This window comes from Aotus nancymaae, unplaced genomic scaffold (genome assembly GCF_030222135.1).
Source record: "Aotus nancymaae isolate 86718 unplaced genomic scaffold, 86718_ANA_hifiasm-v0.15.2.pri h1tg000028l, whole genome shotgun sequence".
Taxonomy (NCBI): Eukaryota; Metazoa; Chordata; class Mammalia; order Primates; family Aotidae; genus Aotus; species Aotus nancymaae.
The window spans coordinates 16,780,766-16,804,973 of record NW_026988441.1 but is presented as its reverse complement, the minus strand read 5'-3'; the positions used below and the strand labels follow the sequence as shown (position 1 = coordinate 16,804,973).

The 24,208-nt window shown below is 40.2% G+C and overlaps 1 protein-coding gene and 1 long non-coding RNA gene across 12 annotated transcripts in view; one reads left to right on the top strand and one right to left on the bottom strand.

Moving 5' to 3' along the window:
- The window catches only part of ZNF382 (zinc finger protein 382), an 83,463-nt gene that overhangs the window by 19,746 nt on the left and 39,509 nt on the right, over positions 1–24,208 (bottom strand). For 2 of the 11 annotated variants that reach the window (XM_012437160.3, XM_012437154.3), the window contains exons 2-4: positions 7,901–7,974; positions 5,146–5,272; positions 4,166–4,258 (exon numbers count right to left, since the gene is read on the bottom strand). In XM_012437160.3, coding sequence (XP_012292583.2) covers positions 4,166–4,258; positions 5,146–5,272; positions 7,901–7,974 — 294 coding nt within the window. Of the gene's footprint in view, positions 1–4,165; positions 4,259–5,145; positions 7,014–7,900; positions 7,975–10,719; positions 10,772–10,823; positions 10,847–11,105; positions 11,229–24,208 lie in introns of those variants that run through there. The other 9 variants (XM_064381421.1, XM_064381423.1, XM_012437229.2 and 6 more) reach the window with 9 other exon arrangements.
- On the top strand, positions 11,299–22,782 carry LOC135276751 (uncharacterized). The gene is made up of 2 exons (XR_010344286.1): positions 11,299–11,424; positions 14,178–22,782. It is a non-coding gene; the product is annotated as an uncharacterized LOC135276751 (long non-coding RNA).

The window sequence follows — 24,208 nt, the reverse complement described above, 5'->3', positions numbered from 1 at the left end:
TGGGCTTAAATGATTCTCCTGCCTCAGCTGCTTGAATAGCTGAGTCTACAGGTACACATCATTGCACTGGGATACATGTTTGTCAGAGACTGAGTCTTGCTATGTTGCCCAGGCTGGCCTCACACTCCTGGCCTCAAGCGATCCTCCTGCCTCAGCTTCCTGAGTAGCTGGAATTACAGGTGTGAGCCACAGCACTCGGCCAAATTAATTTACAAACCCCTTAAAGGAGTTTATTCAAATTGTTTGAAGAGAAAAATGAGTGTTTATATAAGTGAAATGTTCCTAACACCCCCAGAAATATAGGAACTAACCAAAAGGCCTTTCGAATTCATGTGACTTGGATAAAATTTTGATAACTAAGATGAATTTAATATTGTTGGTTTAAGAAAAAGAGGTACATCTCTGAGCACACATTTTTATTCTACTTGGCTTTACTAGTCAAGTAAGTTACTATTATATTTAACACTATAAAAACTATAAATTCAACTTAAGAAAAATGCACAAATAAACATATAGTAAAAATGGTTGTCTGATATGCACTATTTTATATACATTAAACACAGCAGGAAAACAAAACAAACATATGTATTTAACTTTTCTGGTTTTCTTGATTTGCTTTTAATTGCCTTTTACTTGCATGTGCTGTAAAAATAATTAACAAGGAAATAACTTGAGATGATGGCTAGTTTTATTCAATGCATGATGAAATTTTCATGAACAATCCAAACATAATAAATACTATATGTGTAGGTCAATATAAATGGAATGAGAGTTTTATAAATAGGCTTTTCCACAGTTATTTTATAGTATCTCCCTAAAAATAGTTTCCAAAATCTTCTTGGTAACTTGCAACCTAACAGTCATGCGAAGTTAATAGTCACTTACAGTTTCTAAGTAAGATAAACTACTGAAACACTCATTATCGAATATAAGTTTAAATTTACATACTTTTGGGTCTTTAATTTTATACAAAATAGAAAGACTAAATATATTTGGATCTGTTAAACACTGTAAAATTGTACATGAGGAATCATATATCTATAGAGTTGTGAGATGATGTATTCATAACATTTGCTAATCTGTTACAGAATGCTAGCATGTAGCAGACAATTCACAATTATCTACTTTTTAGTTTACTCTCTTAAAAGGTTACTAATGGTTAAAATTATAATCACTATATCTAATTAAAACTACTAGAAATAGGCGGGTACAGTGACTCACACCTGTAATACCAGCAGTTTGGGAGGCTGAGGCTGATCACCTGAGGTCAGCGGTTCGAGACCAGCCTGGCCAATATGGTGAAACCCCATCTCTGCTAAAAACATATATAAATTAGCTCGGCGTGGTTGTGCACACCTGTAATCCCAGCTATTCTTCAGGAGGCTGAGGCATGAGACTTGCTTGAACCTGAGTTAGAGGTTGCAATGAGCTGAGATCATGCCACTGTACTCCAGCCTGGGTGACAGAGCATGACTCTGTCTGGAAAAAAAAGAAAGAAAAGAAAGTGCTCACTGCAACCTTCAACTCCTGGGTTCAAGCAGTTCTCCTGCCTCAGTCTCCTCAGTAGCTCTAACTGACTTCCAGATATTATGACTTCCAGACAAATTATATAAAGTTACAATAATCAAAGACCAAGTGGTATTGTCAATGTGACTTAAAATATGTACAAGGAAACAACAGATTGTCCAAAAATAGACTGACATAAATGTGATCAATTTTCTCTATGATCATCAGAGTAATCTGGTCAACAAATACCGATGGAACAAATGGATAACCATACAGAAGAACAGATTCTTGAACTCTACCCCATATCATAAACAAAACTTAACATGAGGTGGACCACAGAACTAATCATAAAAGCAAAATATACACAGAAAATACAGAGAACTATCCTCATCATACCTAGAAAAGAGAACTATCCTCACCATATCTAGAAAAGACAAATATTTGTTTGAGAGATCAAATAATTATAAAAGAAACAAGGATTCACTGGACTTCTGTTCCAGTTATATTAAAAACTTCTGTTCATCAAAAGACACCATTAAAATGAATATGCAAGCCATAGACTAGGAAAAATATTTGTAATACAAACATTGAACAAAAGATTTCTATCCAGAATCTGAAAGAATTCCTACTACTCAGGGAAAAGTAAATAATACCTAAATAAGAATGGATAAAACACTGGAACAGGGCTGAGCACAGTGGCTTACACCTGTAATCCCAGCACTTTGGGAGGCCAAGGCAGGCGATTGCAAGGTCAGCCTGGCCAATGTGGTGAAACCTGGTCTCTACAAAAATACGAAAACATTAGCCAGGTGTGGTGGCACGTGCCTGTAATCCCAGCTACTCAGGAGGCTGAGGCAGGAGAATTGCTTGAACCTGGGAGGCGGAGGTTGCAGTGAGCCAAGATTGCACCACTGCACTCCAGCCTGGGTGATAGAGTGAGACTCCATCTCAAAACAAATAAACAAACAAATAACCACAACAACAAAACACTTGAACAGGTGCCTCTGATATAAAAAAGCACTGAGAAAGTCGTCAACATTATTAGCCATAAGATAAATCTAAATTAAAACTGCAAGGATATATAACCAGAATGGCCAAAATGACCATAATGGGCAAAATGAACATAAAATGTAGAAAACAATGTGGGGCAATCAAAATTCTCATACAGTGCTGATGAAAGTCTAAAATGGTATAGTAGTTTTAGCTACTAAACTACTTAACTAAAATGGTAGTTTCTAAAAGAGTCAAATATGCATCTGCCTTATGAATCAGCAATATCACTGCTAGGTATTTACTGAAGAAAAATAAACATGTATGCCCACAAAAATATTTTTACAAGAATGATTACAGCAGCCTTGTTCATAATAGCTCTAAACTAGAAACATCCCAAATGTCTTTCAACAGGAGATGCATAAACTGGTATATTCATATAATGGAAAACTATTCCACAGTTAACAAACTACTTATGCATGCAGAAAAATGTCTAAATCTCTCAGACATGAAGCTGAGTGAAAGAAAGCAGACATGAAAAAGGTTTACAATAGACAAAATGAATCTATGTTGGTAGACATCACAACTGTGATTGTCCTAATGGGAGAGACTGACTTGGAAGAGGCCTGATGGAACTTAATGGGTTAATGAAATTGTCTTTTATCTTGATTGGAGTGTGAGATACATGGGTTTATACTTCCGTTAGAACTCGAAGAACTTTACACTTTAGATCTATATGTACATTATACCTACAAAACATGGACTAGATTCTTGGTAAGGTATAGCAGCCAATATTTCCATAAACACAGGCAAACGAGGAAAAGGTTTCCATGGGGAGAGATATTCATACCTAAAATTTACATTTTAGAGGCATAAAGGTCAGCCACGTATAGGCACTTTACAGATCTCAGGTCTTTAAAAATAGATCACTAATAGGATGGCTACTATAAAAAATATAGAAAAAACAAGTGCTGGTGAAGAAATTGCAACAATGAGGCAGCTGCTATATAAACAGTATGGTGATTCCTTAAATATTAATCACAGAATTGCCATATTATCCAGCAATTCCACTTCTGAGAATATACCCAAAAGAACTGAAAGCAGGGAGTAAAACTGATATTTGTACACCCACATTCATAGCAGCATTTGTCACAATAGCCAAAAGATGAAAGAAACCCGACTGACCACTGATGGATGAATGAATAAGCAAAATGTGGTATATACATACAACAGAATATTAATCAGCATTAAAAAGGAAGGAAGTGGATGAACCTGGAGGACATTATGTAAGGTAAAATAGGGCAGTCACAAAAAGGATAAATACTATGTGATTCCACTTGTAAGAGGTACCTAGAGTAGTCAAATTTACAGAGACAGAAAGTGCAATGGTGGTTGGCAGGGCTAGGGAGCAGGGGTAAAGGGAAGTTATTTTTAATGGCTAGAGCTTCCGTTCTGCAAGATGAAGAGCTCTGGAGATGGATGATGGTGATGGTTACACAACAATGTGACTGTACTTGATGCCACTGAACTATATGTTTAAAAAGTTTAAGATAGTATATTTGATGTTATGTGTATTTTATCCACAATAATAAAAATAGATCCCTAAAAACATTCAAAGGCATGAACTACTTGAAATTTAATGTTCACTAGACTTCATTTACAGACTCACCTAGGTAGCTGTAACTTGGAAAAATTCTCTGTGTCCACAGCTCCTCTCCTTGTTCCAACTTGCGGATCATATCAGGCTTAGTCATGTGAAACCCTGATGATGAAAAATGAAACTTGGTCTAAAGCTGTTTGACTTTTAAACTTTTGAAGATAAAGATACAACTTCAAGGTAGTAGATGAGGTATACATTAATATCTTACTAAAGTTAATACCTTACACTACACAAGTGATGATATAATCATATTTTCTTTTTTTTTTTTTTTTGAGATGGAGTTTCGCTCTTGTTACCCAGGCTGGAGTGCAATGGTGCGATCTCGGCTCACCGCAACCTCCGCCTCCCAGGTTCAAGCAATTCTCCCACCTCAGCCTCCCAAGTAGCTGGGACTACAGGTGTACGCCACCATGCCCAGCTAATTTTTTGTATTTTTAGTAAAGAAGTAGAGACAGGGTTTCACCATGTTGACCAGGATGGTCTCGATCTCTTGACCTTGTGATTCACCCACCTTGGCCTCCCAAAGTGCTGGGATTATAGGCATGAGCCACCGTGCCCGGCCTTTTTTTTTTTTTGAGATAGTCTCGCTCTGTCACCCAGGCTGGAGTGCAGTGGTGTAGTCTCGACTCACTGCAACCTCTGTCTCCCAGGTTCAAGTGATTGTCATGCTTCAGCCTCTTGAGTAGCTGGGATTACAGGCATGTGCCACCACACCCAGATATTTTTTGTACTTTTTAGTAGAGACGGGGTTTCACCATGTTGGCCAGGCTGGTCTCAAACTCCTGGCCTCAAGTGATCTGCCCGCCTCGGCCTCTCGAGGTGCTAGGTTTACAGGTGTGAACCACTGAGTCCAGTGATATAATCATATTTTCTGCTAAAAAAAAAAATGGATTCATCACCTCTAATCCCTGAAATTCAAAGTTCTATATGTTTCAGGAATTCATGGAAGGAGATGCATGACACTGAAAGATTCAAGGAGTGTTTCTTACCCACAGATATGAAGTGGCAATAGTTTTCCAACATCACATCCCTGTAGAGGGCCTTCTGAGCAGGGTCTAGTTGCTGCCACTCCTCCTGGGTGAAGTCCACAGTCACATCCTTGAATGACACTGATCCCTGTAAGGGCATACTCTAGTTCATCCTGAAGTGATCGGAAATGGGTGAGAACTAGATGTTGGAGACCTAGTTCTGACAATGTTTACTGGTCAGACTAGTTTCCTAATTTATGTTTTATATTGTATAAAATTCTCTCTGAAAATATATCCATCTGTATTTACTCATAATCTCATACTAAACATACTGAGATCACACTATTTGTCCTGAATGTGACTGGTTGCCTGATAGACCAAAATGAATAAAACCCTGACCCTGCTCATGAGAAGTTACAGGCTAAGAGAGAGGCATACATGTAAATACATGCACTTAGTAGGTTTTATAGATGCAATGACAGAAATACGTACAAGGTAAAGGATCACAAAGCAAATAAAAATTTCATTTTGTACTCTGAGGCTTCATTGAGGACATAAAAGTTTTGTACTCACAATGAATTTGTTTTGTAGGAATACAGGGCATCAGCTTTTAAAAATTCATGGGGAGAAAAAAACCAGTTAGTAAATCAGGAAATAGCAAAAGGTACAGTATGTTAGGAAACAGTCTTTGAGTTCTAAGAAGGAAAAGATATATGGAAGTAGGCAGTGGGCATATTATGACATGATACTAGATTTTTTTTTCCTACAGGGCAGTGGTCTTAAAGATGTACTGAACATATTCCCAACATTGTAGCTATTTATAAACCATCAGTGTCATTTAGGAAAATCTACATTGTTAATGATTACTGCTCTTGAATGAATGTAAACTGTTAGTATTTTATTTCCTTCCAGTATACTATCTTGTACATTCTACTGTGATGTATGCCCTACTGTGAGTCTGTTGCTTTAAGGAATATAAAGAACATGAATAAACAAGCTGACATACAGGTTATGTGATAAAAGTTTTGAGGCAATGCTCCTGAAAACTGGGGAAGGCTTAATGTATGTTAGGTGGGAATGACAATTAAGTAACCATGGTTAGAGATGTCTACTAGATATAGGTAGTATCAGCAGGCTGACAGACGATAACGGCTCCTACACGACCACCATTACAACAGAGATGGTCGTAAACTGGCTGTAGAGTGGAAAAGATACAGGCATGTTATTTGCATAGGCAAATGCATGGCTGCTGGGACTATAAAGTGAAAATGGGAAACAGAAGAAAATGTAGGCTGTACCAAAGGAAGTAATGAGGTAAACCTTGGAAATGTACTTTAAGTGTCTGTGGAACATAACAGGTGGTGATAGCTATTGGAGGTTGGATATATGGTTCTAACACTCTGTACAGAGGTCTAGAATGGAGAGGGGTATTTGAGAGTCACTAGAATCAGACTAAGTGTAGCCTTCAGAGTGAATCTGATTGTGCATAGAGAAAAAGAGACTGTGAAGAGAAGAGAACCAATTAGCATCTGGGGAAAACCAGTACTTTAAAGGTTGGTAGATGAGGTAACGAGGAATTTTCTTTTTTTTTTTGAGACGAAGTTTCACTCTTGTTGCCCAGGCTGGAGTGCAATGGCACAATCTCGGCTCACCACAACCTCCACCTCCTGGGTTCAAGCAATTCTCCTGCCTCAGCCTCCCGAGTAGCTGGGATTATAGGCATGTGCCAGCATGCCTGGCTAATTTTGTATTTTTAGTAGAGACGGGGTTTCTCCATGTTGGTCAGGCTGGTCTCGAACTCCCAACCTCAGGTGATCCGGCCCGTCTCGGCCTCCCAAAGTGCTGGGATTACAGGCGTGAGCCACCACGCCCGGCTAAAGAGGAATTTTCTGAAAGATATGAAAAAAGGACAAAGTACTGTTTGATCAACAAGAGAGTTTTCCAAGAGTGGCCTGCCATATGCATTTCCTTCTCCTGCACCCACATATAAAATTAGAAGAAACTAAAAAGAAAATAACAAAGCTCTAACAGCATTGGAATACTGGAAAGGTTTTCACTGGCAGGCCACAGTTTGGAAGAATGGCTGGCAGACATTAATAAAACAGGAAGATCAGAGAGGAGGAACACAAAACCTATTTCCTTTAAAAGCTTGCCATCAAATTGCTATCCTAAACACCTCATAAAGCAGGACATCTTTCCACAAACTAATGCTAAGATCTGTCACTTCTATCTCTCATCGTATCATTGCAAAACTTAGGTTAGCAGAGAAAATCAAGGTTTTTTTTTTTCCATGTCTGCTCCTTGACTACTTACAACTTAGATCTCAAATCAGCATCAGGACAAGTTAAATTCATTCAAGCCAGATATTCCCATTTAAATCAAGACAATACCTTTCTGTTCTAGCAGTTAGTTTGTGAGAAGAATGAGAAGGGAGATGATGAATGATGTACCCAATGAATATGTACAACTAGAAGGTGCACTTGGGGAAGGCTTACGTTGATCTGGTTGGAATGGAGAAATTCTGAACAGGGCTGGGAATAGGGTGAGGCAGGCAAGGCACCTAGAAATGAAAATTTAGGAAGGCACAGACCTCAGGGTACCCCTTAAATATTTCACCTCACGTCACTTGCCAGCCTCATCCTAATCTGGGCCCTGACTGAAGACTAGTTTCATGGAAGCAAATCCCAATATCCATGAAGGTTAAAGGATAGGGAAGCTCATGTTCATATACCATGAAAAAAAAAAGTTATTTCAGAAAGAGGAAACATTATCTCACCTGAGACATGGCTTTGAGATTTCTAAGAGAGGAACCTTCTCTTTTGAGCTCTTCTTTTGGAAAAGGGAACAGTTCTGAGAAAGCAAAGATGGAGGATACAAGTATGTGAGACCAGGCTTGACCTAGAACTCCCAGAATAACTCAGTTAAATCTGCATGAACGTTCACTATTTTAGGACATGTCCACCCTGTGTACCCTTCAGATGTCCAGGATGGTGGTTAGTGGGAAAATGGACAAATCCTGCTCCTTCACAAACACCAGAAACCTAGTCTCTTGATAAGGTAGACAGGCTTCTGGGGAACCTGTACAGCTTCAACACAGGGAACATCATGTGTTTCCTCTGCAGCTCTGCCTTCTATCTCCCATTAAACGCAGGTTTACGGTATATTTCCAAATGGTTCTTTATGGACTTTTTGCCAATTTACACTTATAGCAGTGCATAAGAATATCTTCCCAACCCCTGATAAAGACAGTTGACAATTTTCAAATCTTTGCCTATCTGGTCTATATTGCAATTGAGAATAATGTTTTTTTTATTTTTTGAGACAGAGTCTGGCTCTTTTGCCCAGGCTGGAGTGCAGTGGTACAATCTTGGCTGACTGCAACCTCTGCCCCCCAGGTTCAAGTGATTCTCCTGCCTAAGATTTCTGAGTAGCTGGGATTACAGGTGCCCACCACCACACCCGACTAATTTTTGTATTTTTAGTAGAGACGGCATTTCACCATGTTGGCCAGGCTGGTCTGGAACTCCTGACTTCAAGTGATCCACCTGCCTCAGCCTCCCAACGTGCTGGGATTGCAGGCTGAAAATAAGTTTCTTTCTAATAAGTTTAAAGACATTCTTTTCTGCAACAGCATCTCCTTACAGTGTGCTCATTTTTCTCTTGGCTTTTTATTTCCTAGTTAGCTGATATTATCTTCTTTTTATTTCTTTTTTTTTTTTTGATGTAACAAATGAACCCTTTATTTGTTACCCTTTATCTATTTTAGGTTGAAAATAACTTTTCTTTTTCATATGACTATTAAAGGGTCTTTTCCTTGCAAAGATATTTTTCCCCCTATGTTTTGTGGTTTAGCAATACCACATATTGCATAATCCACATTTCCTCAATTGATGTGAAATGCCATCTTTATCATATATAGTATATTCCCTTTATGCTTGATGGTTTCTGCCCTTTCTATTTAATTTCTCTACTTCATCTCCTTATTGAGTCACCTGTATCACACCACTGAAGTAGTACAGTAGTACAGTATAGTTGAAAAGTTTTTTTTTTTTTTTTTTTTTTTTTTGAGACAGAGTTTCGCTCTTCTTACCCAGGCTGGAGTGCAATGGCGCGATCTCGGCTCACCGCAACGTCCGCCTCCTGGGTTCAGGCAATTCTCCTGCCTCAGCCTCCCGAGTAGCTGGGATTACAGGCACGCGCCACCGTGCCCAGCTAATTTTTTGCATTTTTAGTAGAGACGGGGTTTCACCATGTTGACCAGGATGGTCTCGATCTCTGGACCTCGTGATCCACCTGCCTCGGCCTCCCAAAGTGCTGGGATTACAGGCGTGAGCCACCGCGCCCGGCTTTTTTTTTTTTTTGAGACAGAGTCTCACTCTTGTTGCCCAGGCTGGAGTGCAATGGTGTGATCTTAGCTCACTGAAACCTCTGCCTCCCAGGTTCAAGCGATTATCCTGCCTCAGCCTCTCAGGTAGCTAGGATTACAGGCATGCACCACCATGCCCAGCTAATTTTGTATTTTTAGTAGAGACAAGGTTTCTCCATGTTGGTCAGGCTGGTCTCGAACTCCCGACCTCAGGTGATCTGCCCACCTCAGTCTCCCAAAGGGATGGGATTACAGGGGTGAGTCACCATGCCCGGCCCACAAAATAACTATTTTAATTATTACAATGAGACAGGACTTATTAAAAAGTATCAAATACTTTTTATTAGCTTAGCATGCCTGAGGGAGTAGGAAATCTCCCTCATATAGAAGTGTTGAAAGTAGTAGGTATGCCAGGCATGGTGGCTCATGCCTGTAATCTCAGCACTTTGGGAGATCAAGGGGGGTGAATTACTTGAGGTCAGGAATTCGAGACCAGCCTGGGCAACATGGTGAAACCCCATCTCTACTAAAAATACAAAAATTAGTCAGGCATGGTGGCAGGCGCCTGTAATCCCAGCTACTTGGGAGGCTGAGGCAAGAGAATCGCTTGAACTCTGGAGGCAGAGGTTGCACTGAGCAGAGATCATGCCACTGCACTCCAGCAGGGTGAAAGCAAGACTGTGTCTCAAAACAAACAAACAAACAACAACAAAAGTGGTAGTTATGGTAAAATTGGTTTTGTTTTCTTAATTTTTTTTCCTGCATGTCCCCAGTGGAACACTATTCTTTTCAACATATTGGTTTTAGTTAATATGCTGTTTCCAGGTAATGAATCTTAGCATCTGGAAATTACGAAAATTACCTCTCCCCCTCTGATACTGTTACCTCAATTTTATTTGGTAAATTGCTACTTAGCTACAATTTTGGAGGCAGGCTTAATGGTTACTATTCAGATAATCAAATCTTACATAACCAACTAGCCATGGTCATAACAGAGTTCCTCAATCATTCAAATATTTAGGTCACCAAGAACACAAAACCATCAGGTAGGTTACAAACACATGCAGAGTCACAGTCAAACATCCTTCAGAGAACCACCAACCTACAGGCCCCACTTGTCCATTCACAACCTCAGACAGCAGCTAACACGATTAAGCAAAGTCACAATCACATCCACAAATCACTTTCAATTCTCCACACGAATAGACAGTCTCAAATGCGACTCACACCTAATCTAAAAATAGACACATGCAGAGGAAATCTTGCGCAGAAACACGACTCCGTCCACTTTTCACACGCAATCAGCCGCAACATCCCAAAGAGAGGCAAGCACCTAAAATGCAGCAGGTTGGGCGCAGGAGGCCACCCCCATTCGGCGCGCGCGCGCGCGCGCACACGCAGCGCCCGCTCCGCGCGGGAACCCGCCGCCAGCGACGGCGCTTCCGCGGGGTCAGAATGCGCAAAATCCGCCTTAGCGGAGCTCGCTCCGGGTCACCCTCAAGGTCACGCCCACGGACCACGCCCGAGGCCCGGCTAGTACAGATCGGAGTGTCTGGATAGCGCGGTCCCGGTTCCCTCCTCAGAATTACCGGGCCCGGCTCGGACTCTTGGTTACCTGCCTGGCCTCCCCACCCGGTTCCGCGTCCTCAGACAGCTCTTCCGAATCGGAGCTCCTAGGGCCCTCCTCGGCCTCCTCAGCACCCGTGGCACCCACCAAGCCTCACCCCCGGCCCAGGGTGAGTCGTCTGCGCCTGCGCACTCGCGCGTGGGCCTGAGCTCCCAGGAGTCTTCGGGGCGGGCAGTTAAACGCCGAGCGGTGCTTGCCACTGCGCTCCCCTCCGTTTGCACCCACGCCGGCTCTATTCCGGTTGAGACTACACTTCTCCGAGGACCCGGCTCCGTTTTCCGTTGACCTGGTGGTCGTTTTCCTTGTGGTGAGTTGAGGTGACCCGGTCTGGATGCGAGAGGAGCTCACGGCAGGGGACCCGGGTTCCTGGGACGTGGATGGGGCTTGTGGAGAGGCAGAAGCCCCAGGACTGTGTGCAGGTCACCTGCTGGGGAGGAGGAGTGTGTGATTGTGTTTGTGTGTGCGGTTCTGTAGCTGCGTTCGTGTGTGGTGTGATTGTGAGTGGGCGCGCCTGTGACGGGGCTGGGGATGTTTGCACACGGGGGAGGCCCTGGACTGTCCCCGATTGGGCCCGCCCGACTGAGTGGGGGCGGGGCCGTTTGTGTGACGGCGCTGAACGGTGACTGAATGTGTCATGCTGTGACCGGTGATCCTGTGGCAGCGCTATTGTGACCCACTGGAGACTGTGATCAAAACTGGCCCTGTGCAGCTTTTGTAGAGTTTGATTGCTGCAGTTCTGGGGCTCAGGAATACGTGGACAAGATCCCCGGGTGTCTTGCTCTGTGTCTATGGAAGACTCTGAGACCTTCTGTCTAAAGCATGGCCTCTGTTGCTTTCATAATGTAAAATACACAATGGCATGCAGCCTCGCCAACCCCTGGGGCCAATTTTAAGTTAATGTGGTTTCTTGGAGCTTGTTGTACTGGGATTTCTCTCATTGCCTTAGTCATTTCACCTTATAACCACATTGCAGTGTGCAGTCAAATGGCGATCGAAGGGGAAGTTGGATGTTAGATCCAGAATGAAGGTTCCAACTGAAAAAGCACAGCCTTGTGTTTCATACGGACGAGGCTGTGTTCTAATATGCACAGCCTTGTGTTTGATATTGAGATGTTAGGGCTGGAATTGCTCCCAAGGCAGGGTTCTGGGAAGATATGATATTGAGGACTCAAGACTAGGATTTCTTCCTCTAAAGATTCCTCCCCCGACCTTTTATTTTGAGACAGAGTTTTGCTCTTGTTGCCCAGGCTGGAGTACAATGGTGCGATCTCGGTTCACCGCAACCTGACTCTGAGGTTCAAGCGATTCTCCTGCCTCAGCCTCCCCAGTAGCTGGGATTACAGGTGCCCGCCACCATGCCTGGCTATTTTTTTTTTTTTTTTTTTTGTATTTTTAGTAGAGATGGGCTTTCACTATGCCGGCCAGGTTGATCTTGGAACTCCTAATCTCAGGTGATCCACCCACCTCCGGCTCCCAAAGTTACAGGGATTACAGCGGTGAGCCACCGTGCCTGGCCTTTGTTTTTTTTTTTGAGATGGAGTCTTGCTCTGTCACCCAGGCTGGAGTGCAGTGGCACTATCTCAGTTCACTGTAACCTTCGCCTCCCAGGTTCAGGTGATTCTCTTGCCTAAGCCTCCAGAATAGTTGGGACTATAGGCACATGTCACCACACCCAGCTAATTTTTGTATTTTTAGTAGAGATGGGGTTTCATTCACCATGTTGGCCAGGCTGGATTCAAACTCTTGACCTTAGGTGATCCACCCGCCTTGGCCTCCCAAAGTACTGGGATTACAGGCATAAGCCACCATGCCCAGCCAAGGTTTTATCAATTTTGTTGCTTTTTTCAGAGAATTCACCTTTACTTTGGCTAACTATATATCTCTTTCATTTATTTTTTTTCTCTCGTATTATTTCCTTTCTTCTAGGTACTGAGGGTTTACTTTGCTTTTCCTTTTCTAGCCTTTTAATGTAGAACCTGTAGTTATTGATTCTGGACCTTCTCTTCTGGTACAAGCATTTAAATCCGGAATCACTACTTTAACTCCATTCCACAAATTTTTATTTTATTTTATATATATATATATATTTTTTTTTTTTGAGACGGAGTCTCGCTCTGTAGCCAGGCTGGAGTGCAATGGTGCGATCTTGGCTCACTGCAACCTCTGTCTCCTAGGTTCAAGCCATTCTCCTGCCTCAGCCTCCCAAGTAGCTGGGATTAGAGGCTGCGCCATCACGCCCAACTAATTTTTGTATTTTTAGTAGAGACAGGGTTTCACCATATTGGCCAGGATGGTCTTGATCTCTTGACCTTGTGATCCACCTGCCTTGGCCTCCCAAAGTGCTGGGATTACAGGCATAAGCCACAGCACCTGGCCTATTTATTTATTTTTGAGGCAAGGTCTCACTCTGTCACCCAGGTTAGAGTGCAGGGGTGTGATCATGGCTTAGTGCAACCTTGACTTCTTGAGCTCAAGTGATCCTCCTCCCTCAGCCTCCTGCATAGCTGGGACCACAGGTGTATGCCACCACATCCTGTTAATTTTTTTTATCTTTTATAGATATGAGGTTTCATCCTATTGCCCAGGCTGGTCTGAAACTCCTGAGTTCAAGCAATTCGCCTGCCTTGGCCTCCCAAAGTGCTGGGATTATAAGTATAAGCCCCCATCCCTGGCCCCACAAATTTTTATTTGGTCCATTTTCATTATCAGTTAGTTCAAACTATTTTCTTTTCCCTTTGATTTCTTCTTTAACCTATGGATTATGTAGAAGTGTGTTTAATTTCCAAACTTTTATGGGTTTTCTAGATAGTTCACTGTCAGTGATTCCTAGTTTAATTTCATTTGACCGGAGAATACATTGTGTACGGTTTTGATCCTTTGAAATTCACTGATACTTTTTTTATGGCCTAATATATGGTCTGTCTTGATGAATATACCATGTATACTTGAAAAGCATACATATTTTATAGTCATTGGGTGAATTATTTTGCAAATATTAATTTTACCAAGTTCATTATATCTTCATTGGTATTTTTTGTCTTTTTTTTTTTTTTTGGCTAGCTGCTGAGAGATGGATGTTAAAATCAAGGCTAGGACTACAGTGAGGCCAAAGTCACTGAAGTGCTTGGAGTGCAGAACTGAAAGAAGTACTAACTCTTAGGGTTGTGTAAGTGCAGTGTTGTCTGAAGCTCTGTGTGTGTGTTTCTGTAAAGACTGGTCTGGAAAACAGACCAGAGGAAAATACTTCCTTGTTTTTCCTCTGCTCTCACATCAAAACAACAAACACAACAGGAGTCAATACCTCAGGAACAGCACTCCTTTCCAACCAACGTTGACAGAGGTGTGAGGAGCAAAGACACTTAGGGGACAGGGCAGACCAAGTGAATGACAACTCTCTTTCCATCCCACCAACCTGCAAACATGAGGTGCTTATCCACTTTTACCTTTGAAACAGGACTGTGGTAGGTTCTCCTATGCAAAGACTGCGAGTGGACTAGGAGGGTAAAATAAAGCTGTGAATAAAGCTTAAGAGATCTCCCTCAGAATATCATTAAACCACTACTGGAGGCCATATACTAAGCTAGTAATTCCTCAAGGCATGGGACAAGTTAAAACCACTTTATTGAACCATAATTCACATACAGTTCACCCATTTAAAGTGTATAATTTAATGGCTTTCTGTGTATTCACAGAGTTACATATCCATCACCACAATTTTATTTTGAAACAGAGACTTGGAGTGCAGTGGCTTGATCTCGGCTCACTGCAACTTCCTCCTCCCAGGTTCAAGTGATTCTCCTCCCTAAGACTCCCAAGTAGCTGAAATTATAGGCACATGCCACCACACTTGGCTAATTTTTGTATTTTTAGTAGAGACAGGGTTTTACCATGTTGGCCAGTCTGGTCTCAAACTCCTGGCCTCAAGCATCACCACAATTTTAGATTATATTTATCTCCCAAAGAATTCCAGCTCCCCTTAGCTATCAATTCCAAACCTCCATGCCCTCCAGCCCTAGGCAACCGTTAATGTGCTTTTTCTTGACAGATTTTCATCTTCTGGATGTTTCATATGCATAGAGTCGTGCAATATGTAAATCCTTCATGACTAGCTTCTTTAAATTACCATAACATTTTGAAGGTTCATCCACGTAACATGTATCATTATTACTTTCTTTTTATGACTGAATAATATTCCAAGATGTGGTAAGGATATGCCACATCTTGCTTATCCATTCATCAGTTGACGGACATTTAGGTTGTTTCCATTTTTTGGCTACTGTGAATGATGCTGCTGTGAACATTCATGTGCATGTTTTAGTGTGGAAATGTTTTCATTTCTGTCAGGTAGACCTGAGGAATACAATTGTAGATTATATGGTAACATTATGTTTAACTGTTTCAGGAACTGCCAGATTGATTTCCACAGCAACTGCACCATTTTACATTCCCACTCGCAGGGTACAAGAGTTTTTATTTCTCAACATCCTTGCCAACACTTTAAAAAAAATTATAGCCATTGTAGTAGGTGTAAAGTATTTATAGTATCTCATTATTGTTTTGTTGTGCATTTCCCTAGTGTCCAAAGAAGGTCAAGGGATTTTTTTTTTTTTTCCTGAGACGGAGTCTTGCTCTGATGCCCAGGCTGTAGTGCAGTGGCACAATCTTGGCTCACTGCAACCTCTGCCTCTTGGGTTGAAGCGATTCTCCTGCCTCAGCCTCCCCAGTAGCTGGGATTACAGGTGTGCACCACCACGCCTGGCTAATTTTTGTATTTTTAGTAGAGATGAGGTTTCACCATGTTGGCCAGGCTGGTCTCTTACTCCTGACCTCAGATGATCTACCCGCCTCAGCCTCCCAAAGAGTAGGGATTACAGGCATGAGCCGCCGTGCTGAGCTGGTCATAGGATTTTATTATACCTTTATGCAAGATAGGAGTAAACAGAAATTACAAACTTTTTTCTTAAAATAGAAACCTTATACATATTTATGCCTTTTAGAAAAACAGAGATGAGAGTTTAAGCATTATCATCAGGGCAGCGAATTATGACACAAACAATGGGATTTAGGATTAGTATTGAACTATCAGCTCTTAAAGACACCTTTGCACAAATAATACAAATAAACAAATTATCGATAGGAAAATAGCTCAGGATGATCAGAGTTATCTCTCTACTGGACAGGAGAGTAACACTGATACTGACTGAGTGCTCTCAATTCAATACTTTATCATATCAGGTTATTTTATATAGATTTTATGACACAGAGTGGTGTCTTTTCCCCTCTAGCTCCATAAGGAGAAGACATCTCCTCCTTGATATTTTTTAAAGATTACTTTTTACTACTATTAGATGAGTGTGGATACTTAGGGCTAAGAACTTTACTTGTGTACATGATGACAAAACAGGACTGAAGAGCTCAAAACATATTAAAAGGAAATGGAAAATGGAGTCAATAATTTTTGAAGTTAAAATGCAATAAAGAACATATAATGTTTTATAGTTAGGATGGGATTTCGTGTTCCGTATTGGACACTCCTGTCTTTGCCTGACCTTTCATTGTCACCTCTTCTGCCTCATGATCCACAGTTGGAACCCCTTAAATAATCAATGTGGCATGTAAATCAAAGAACAATACATACTTAGCTTAGAAGATGTAAGCATAAATGTTAAGTTGCTGCTTGGAGATCCATAGTTACTGAGCCAGCTATGGAATGAGCTGTGTGATGAAGTTAAGCATGGTTAACTATTACATGCCATCCTGGAGCTGGCCAGAAACCAGAGTTTCTTCATTACCTTCCATCCCACCAAAATCAGGCCTCTCAATGTTGCCATGGCTGAGGAGTATGGAAAGGAGTCATGAGCTAATCACTTAGGAAAAACTAATAGTAATCTCTTTTGTATGTGTAGTGCCTTACGGTTTACAGAGCAATTTTCCAGCTTTTATTCCAGTTTTGTGAGAAACAGGTAGAAAGACACTAATTTATTGAGTGACTACACTGCAGACACTAAATATACTTTGTCTCATTTCATAAAGACTTATTCCCTTCATTTATAGATGAGATGGGTACAGCAGGAATGCCTGTCTTCATTTTGTATCAGAAGAGAATGAGGCTCAGTCATGTTAAGGGATATACACAACTAAAAACAGTGCAGGTGGGGACTGTATCTAGGTCTGTCTGAGCACAAAGCTCTGGAACACTGATTGCCCTGCAGCTCAGTTACTCCACATTAAGATGAATCTGGGGCTCTCTGCTGGTCAAGAGGCAGCTTATTTCTATATCAAATTTCCAAAAAACTTTCCATTCATCCATGAGTCCCTGTAAACCTTTAAACTGGAAGTAATGGGAGGGCAGGGAGTGGAAACTGATAGGCCTGAGTCTTTAATTCTTTCCTCCACGTTTAGTGTTGGGTTTGTTGTTTCTCCCCACCACAAACTCAGAGAGGCAAGGACCATGCACTTTGGCCACAGCAACCTGATTGACTGACTTCATCTTCTCAGAGGTATCACCAGATCTCCCCTTATCTCAATGACCCATCTCCTTCTCCACTTTCTTTTTAATCAGGCTTATACTTGCTGCTTCTTTTATGCTTTGACTTCTATGAGACCAATTAAGTGTTCTTTATCATCCTTTCCCCTACACTGGATTAAAAATAATCTATTGTATTGCTTCACTTTTGGAAGTTACTCTTAACCTTGCATCTTTGACTTATGACTAATTGGTATCTCCTTGAGCAATAAAAAAGACCTTAGAATACTTTAAGTACATTTTTTCTTTTTTTTTGAGATGGAGTCTCCTGTCAGCCAGGCTGGAGTGCAGTAGCGCTATCTCAGCTCACTGCATCCTCAGCCTCCTGGGTTCAAGTGATTCTTCTGCCTCACCCTCCTGAGTAGCTGGGATTCCAAGTGCACACCACTACGCCCGGGTGATTTTTGTATTTTTAGCAGAGATGGGGTTTCACCATGTTAGCCAGGCTTGTCTCCAACTCCTTACCTCAAGTGATCTGCCCAACTCAGCCTCCCAAAGTACTGGGATTACAAGTGTGAGCCTCTTTCTATTTTTGTCTGGTGCTTTTGATCTAATTTGTTTTGAAATTCCATAAAAAGTAATCATTATTACTTACTAAATAGAATCCTCAACATATTTACCAATTTCCTTGCTCATCATTTAAGATTTTATCTCATTCTGTCTTTCTGGGTTTAACTTTCTTTTTGCTGATTCACATCCTTTAGAAATTCTTCCAGTGAGTCTATGAATAAAACCTTATCTTTGTCTGAAAATGTCTTTATTTTGCCCCACTCTTAATTGCTGCTTTTCCTCTGTCACTTTGAAGGTATTATTCTCCTGTCTTTCGGCATCTTGTGCCAATCATCTTTCCTTTTAGGTAGGATGTCTTTTCTGTTTTTAATTTCCTTCCTTTCTTTCTTTCAAGATTTCTGTTCTGCATTATCACTGTGATCTGTCTAAGTGTTCGATACGCTTTCATTATTCTACTTAACACTCATTTTGATTCCTCATCTTTTGTTTTTTAATTTTTATTTTTTGGTGCTGTGACTCAGATTCCTCATCTTAAAATTAACTTTATTTGTGAAAAGTTCTAAACCACTTTTTTCCTGATGCTTCTCCTCCTTTTATGACATTTATTAGATATGTCTTGGGCCCTTTTATTTTCTTCCATGTCTCTTAGTTTCTCATCTGTATTTCACTTTTTATCTCTGTGCTGCATCATAGGTAATTTCTTCAGATAGATCTTTAAGTTCATTAATTTTGAGCTGTGCTTATTATGTTCTCTATAGACTTTTTTTTATTTCTAGAAATTCTCTTGTTGTTTTTTAAATCTACTGATTATTTTTAAGTATTGTGTTTTCAGTATTAGTTTTTTCCATTTAAAACATTTCATATTCTTTCATATTGTCATATTATATGCATGTCTTGTAGGTGCCAACTTTGTTATTTATTTACTCTGCTGACCCTCCTGTAATGGTTATTTCCTTGTTTTTTGTAATTTTTGTTTTTGAGCTTATCTCAGTAGAGAAGAGGTATGCTTTGTTTGTTTTGTTTTTAAGGAGATTTCATGTGCCCTGGATTGAGTACTCAAAACCATGTTACATTTACTTTTGGCTGAGTTGCAGGGGTTTCAGTGGAGCTGAACCTGGTTCTGCATGTAGGAATTTTTATTTATTAAAAATTAAAATTTTAGGCAGGGCATCGTGGCACACACCTGAAATCCCAGAACTTTGGGAGGCAAAGGTGGGAGGATTTTGTGAGCCCAGGAGTTCAAGACCAGCCTGCACAACAAAGTGAGACCCTGTCTCTAAATTTTTTTTTAATTTAGCTGGGCATAGTGGTGCCCACCTGTAGTCCCAGCTACTTGGGAGGCTGAGACAGAAGAATAACTTGATACTAGTAGGTTGAGGCTATAGTGAGTCATGATTATGCTACTGGACTCCAGTCTGGGTGACAGAGCAAGACCCTGTTTCAAAAAAAAAAATTAGATACAGAGTTTCTGTTTTTCTTTTTCATCTTGGGTCAAGAGTTTTGGGAAGCTGTGCTTTTAAAGGAATGGATGAATTTCATCTAAGATGTCAAATTTATTGGCATAAAATTGTTCATAATATTGCCTTATCATTTTACTGTCTGTAGGATCTGTAGTGGCATCTTCATTTTTATTCCTGACATGAGTAATTTGTGTTTTCTCTTTTATTAATTATGCTTACTAGGATTTATCAATTTTTAAAATATCGTCAAATAAACAACTTTTTGTTTTGTTCATTTTCTCAATGGTCTGCTTTCTACTTCATCAATTTCTGCCCATCTTTCTTTTTTTCGACTTTGGGTTTAGTATGTTTGTTATTCTTTTTCTAGTTTCTTTAAGCCTTTTCTTCGTTTTTAAAAATTGTGGCAAAGTATACATGTAATGTAAAATTCACCATCTTAACTATTTTTGAGTGTACAGCTCAGTAGCATTAAGTATATTCCCATTTTTGTATAACCAACATCCACAACTTTGTCATCCTATAAATGTGAAACTATATCCATCAAACAACAACTACCCTTTTCCCCCTGCCTCCAGCCCCTGGCAACCACCACAAGAAACCTACAAACTATCTCACTATAAGCGTTAATAGCCAAAAAGTGGGACACCAGTAATACTTTCTGATTTTATGAGTTGGACTACTCTAGATACCTCATATGAATGGAATCATAAGTAGTTATCTTTTGTGATTGGCTTGTTAGAATAATATCCTCAAGGTTCAGCCACATTGTAGCATATGTCAAAATTTCCTTTCAAGGCTGAATAATATTACATTGTATGTATATGCCACATATATTAAGTCTGTTTTGTGTTGCTATAAAGGAATACCTGAGGCTGGGTAATTTATAAAGAAAAATGGTTTATTTAGCTCATGGTTCTGTAGGCTGTACAAGAAGCATAGTGTCAGCATCTGTTCCTGGTGAAGCTTCAGGAAGCTTATAATTATGGCAGAAGGCAAAGGGAGAGCTAGCATATCACACAGCGAGAGGTAACAAAAGGCAGAGGGAGGAGGTGCCAGGCTCCTTTAAACAACTAGCTATAGGGTGAACTCATATCCATGGGGAGGATACCAAGCCATTCCTGAGATCCATTCCTATAATCCAACACCTCCCACTAGGTGCCACCTCCAACATTGGGGTCACATGTCCACATGAGATTTTGAGGAAACAAATATCCAAGTCATATTACCACATTTTGCTTATCCATTTGTCCATTGATGGACATGTGGGTTGCACCTATTTCTTGGCTATTGTGAATAATGCTGCTATGAATTTCTTCTTTTTTAATTTAAGACTTAACCTCCCTCTCAACTCTGCTTTAGCTGTATCCCTCCCATTTTGATATGTTGTATTGTCATTTTTTCATAGTTCAAAACATTTCTACTTATTTATTCAACAATCTGTAGATTTAGCAGTGTGTTATTTAATTTCCATGTATTGAGGGATTATATGGGTTTCTTATTACTGGTTTCTAATTTACATTCCCTGTCACATGGCAATCTTTTGAAGTTTATTGTGACTTATCTTATAGTCCAGCCTATAGTCTATTGTGGGGGCTGTTCATGTACATGAATATAATGTAATTTTTCAATTTTTGGTATGGTGTTCTTTAAACAACAGTTAGGTCATGTTGACTGATGTGGTTGCCATCTTCTATACAGTTGTCCCTTGCTATCCACAGGGTACTGGTTCCAGGACACCTTGTGGATACCAAAACCTGCAGATGCCCAAGTTTGTTACATAAAATGGTATAGTATTTGCATATAACCTATGCACATTCTTCTGTACACTTTAAATCATCTCTAGTTTTTTTTTTTTTTTTTTTTTTGGAGACGGAGTTTTGCTCTTGTTACCCAGGCTGGAGTGCAATGGCGCGATCTCAGCTCACCACAACCTCCGCCTCCTGGGTTCAGGCAATTCTCCTGCCTCAGCCTCCCGAGTAGCTGGGACTACAGGCACGCGCCACCATGCCCAGCTAATTTTTGTATTTTTAGTAGAGACGGGGTTTCACCATGTTGACCAGGATGGTCTCCATCTCTTGACCTCGTGATCCACCGGCCTCAGCCTCCCAAAGTGCTGGGATTACAGGCGTGAGCCACTGAGCCTGGCCATCTCTAGATTTATTTATAATACCTAATAAAATATAAATGCTGTGTAAATAATTGTCATACTGTATTTTAAACTTTGTATTATATTTTACTATCATTATGTTTTTTCCTGAATATTTGAATCTGCATATATGAAGAGCTCATTATATATGCTACTGAATTTGACTACAATGCTATCAATTACTGAAATATAATTGTAGATTTCCAATTATGCTTGTGGATCTATTTCTTTTGTTCTGTTAGTGTCTGCTTCATGAAATTTTAACACTCTCATTATAGATTGATACCAGCGTACATATTCCTGATGAACACATAGAGTCATGTGCCACGTAAAAACATTTTAATCAATGATGGACACATATACAATGGTGGTCCCATAAGATTACAATGGAGCTAAAAAATTCCTGTCACTTATAGACATTGTCATGCAACATATCACTTACATGTTTGTGGTGATGCTGGTGTAAACCTACTGTGTTTCCAGTTGTATAAAAGTATAGCACATACAATTATGTATAGTACATAATAGGTAATAAATGATTACATTACTAGTTTATATATTTATTGTACTATTTGTATTATTATTTTAGACTGTATGTACTCCTTCTACTTATTTAAAAAAAGGGTAACTGTAAAACAGCCTCAGGCAAATCCTTCAGGAGGCATTGTTTTCATGAGAGATGATCACTCCATGCATATTATTGACCCTGAAGACGTTCCAGTGGGACAAGATGTGGAGGTAAAACACAGTGATATGGATACTGTTGACCCTATGTAAGCCCAGGCTAAAGTGTGTGTGTCTTTGTTTTTAATAAAAAAAATTTTAAAATAAACATTTTTAAAATAAAAAATTATTAAATAGAAAAAAGCCTATAGAATAAGGACATAAATATTTTTGTGTTGCTATGTAATGTGTGTTTGAAGTATTATTCAAGTAATAAAAAATTGCAAGTTTATAATGTAAAAATGTTACAGGAAGCTAAGGTTAATTTTTTAATGAATAAAGAAAACTTTAAAAAATAAATTTAGTAAAGCCTAAGTACTGCTTGTAAAGTCTATAGTAGTGGACAGTAATGTCCTATTCCTTAGCATTCTCACAGCTCACTCACTGACTCACCCAGAGCTTCAGTCCTGCAAGCTCCATTCATGGCAAGTATCTTATACAGGTGTGCCATTTTAAAATATTTTAGTCAGTATTTTTACTGTACCTTTTCTATGTTTAGATACACAAATACTGCTGTTTTATAAATGCCTATAGCATTCAATACAGTAATATGCTATACAGGTTTGTAGCCTATGAGCAATAGACCATACACCATATAACCCAGGTATGTAGTAGGCTACCCCACTTCTGTTTGTGTCAGTGCACTCTGTGATGCTTGCATGATGCAATCACCTAACGACACAGTTTTCAGAATGTATCCCTGTAGTTAAGTGACAAACGTATATGCAAATTCCCAATCACCTGCTCTTTTATGATTGTTACCTCTTTATCTCCTACTATATACATTGTTTTGAAGTCCATTATCAGATATTACTATTGCCATGTCAACTTATTATACTTAATGTACATCTTTTTCTTGACCAATTTTAAGTAGAACTACACATGAAATCTCACAGACATTAGGGTAAACTAAAAGAGAAATGTGGAATTCTGGAACTGACAATTACACAAATGACTAGAAAGGACACCAGCAAACTTTCCGGTGGTGCTGGTGTTGTAAACCAAAAATAAAATCCTAAGCATCCCCCAGGCCATCTGAATGGACCCCTCCCCTTGGCTAACGCATTCCTAACCTGAAAAACGAGTAAAGCCATGATGGAAAGGCGGGGTTGGGTGGGTCGGACATGCCTTATTATACCCTCCTTCATTTTGGAATTACTGATAGAAAAGACTCCAAGTCTGAAAAGTAACACTTACAATCTATTCTCTGTAAAGCCTGCTACCTGGAGGCTTCACATGCAAGATGAAACCTTGGTCTTCACAAACCCCTATCTTAACCCAGACATTTCTAAGTCTTTAGTCAATAACTCTTTCAACCTATTGCCAATCAAAGAATCTTTGAATCTACCTATGACCTGGAAGGCCACCCACCTTCCAGTTTCCCGCCTTTCCGGAGGGGATGAATGTACATTCTGCATGTATTTAATTAGTGTCTCATGTTTCCCTAAAAGATATAAAACCACGTATTTCGCAACCACCCTGGGCACAGGTTCTCAAGATCTCCTGAGGGCTGTGGCACCGGCCACTGGTCACTCATATTTAGCTCAGAGTAAATCTTTTCAAATATTTTAGTTTGAGTATTTTCGTCAACAGTGTAAAACAAGCACTAGGGTGCGCGCGCGCGCACACACACACACACACACACACACACACACACTCTGAGCGCCCGCTACCTGCTAGATTCCATTCTGGGGCTTTCTTATGGTACAAAACGGACAAAAACTCC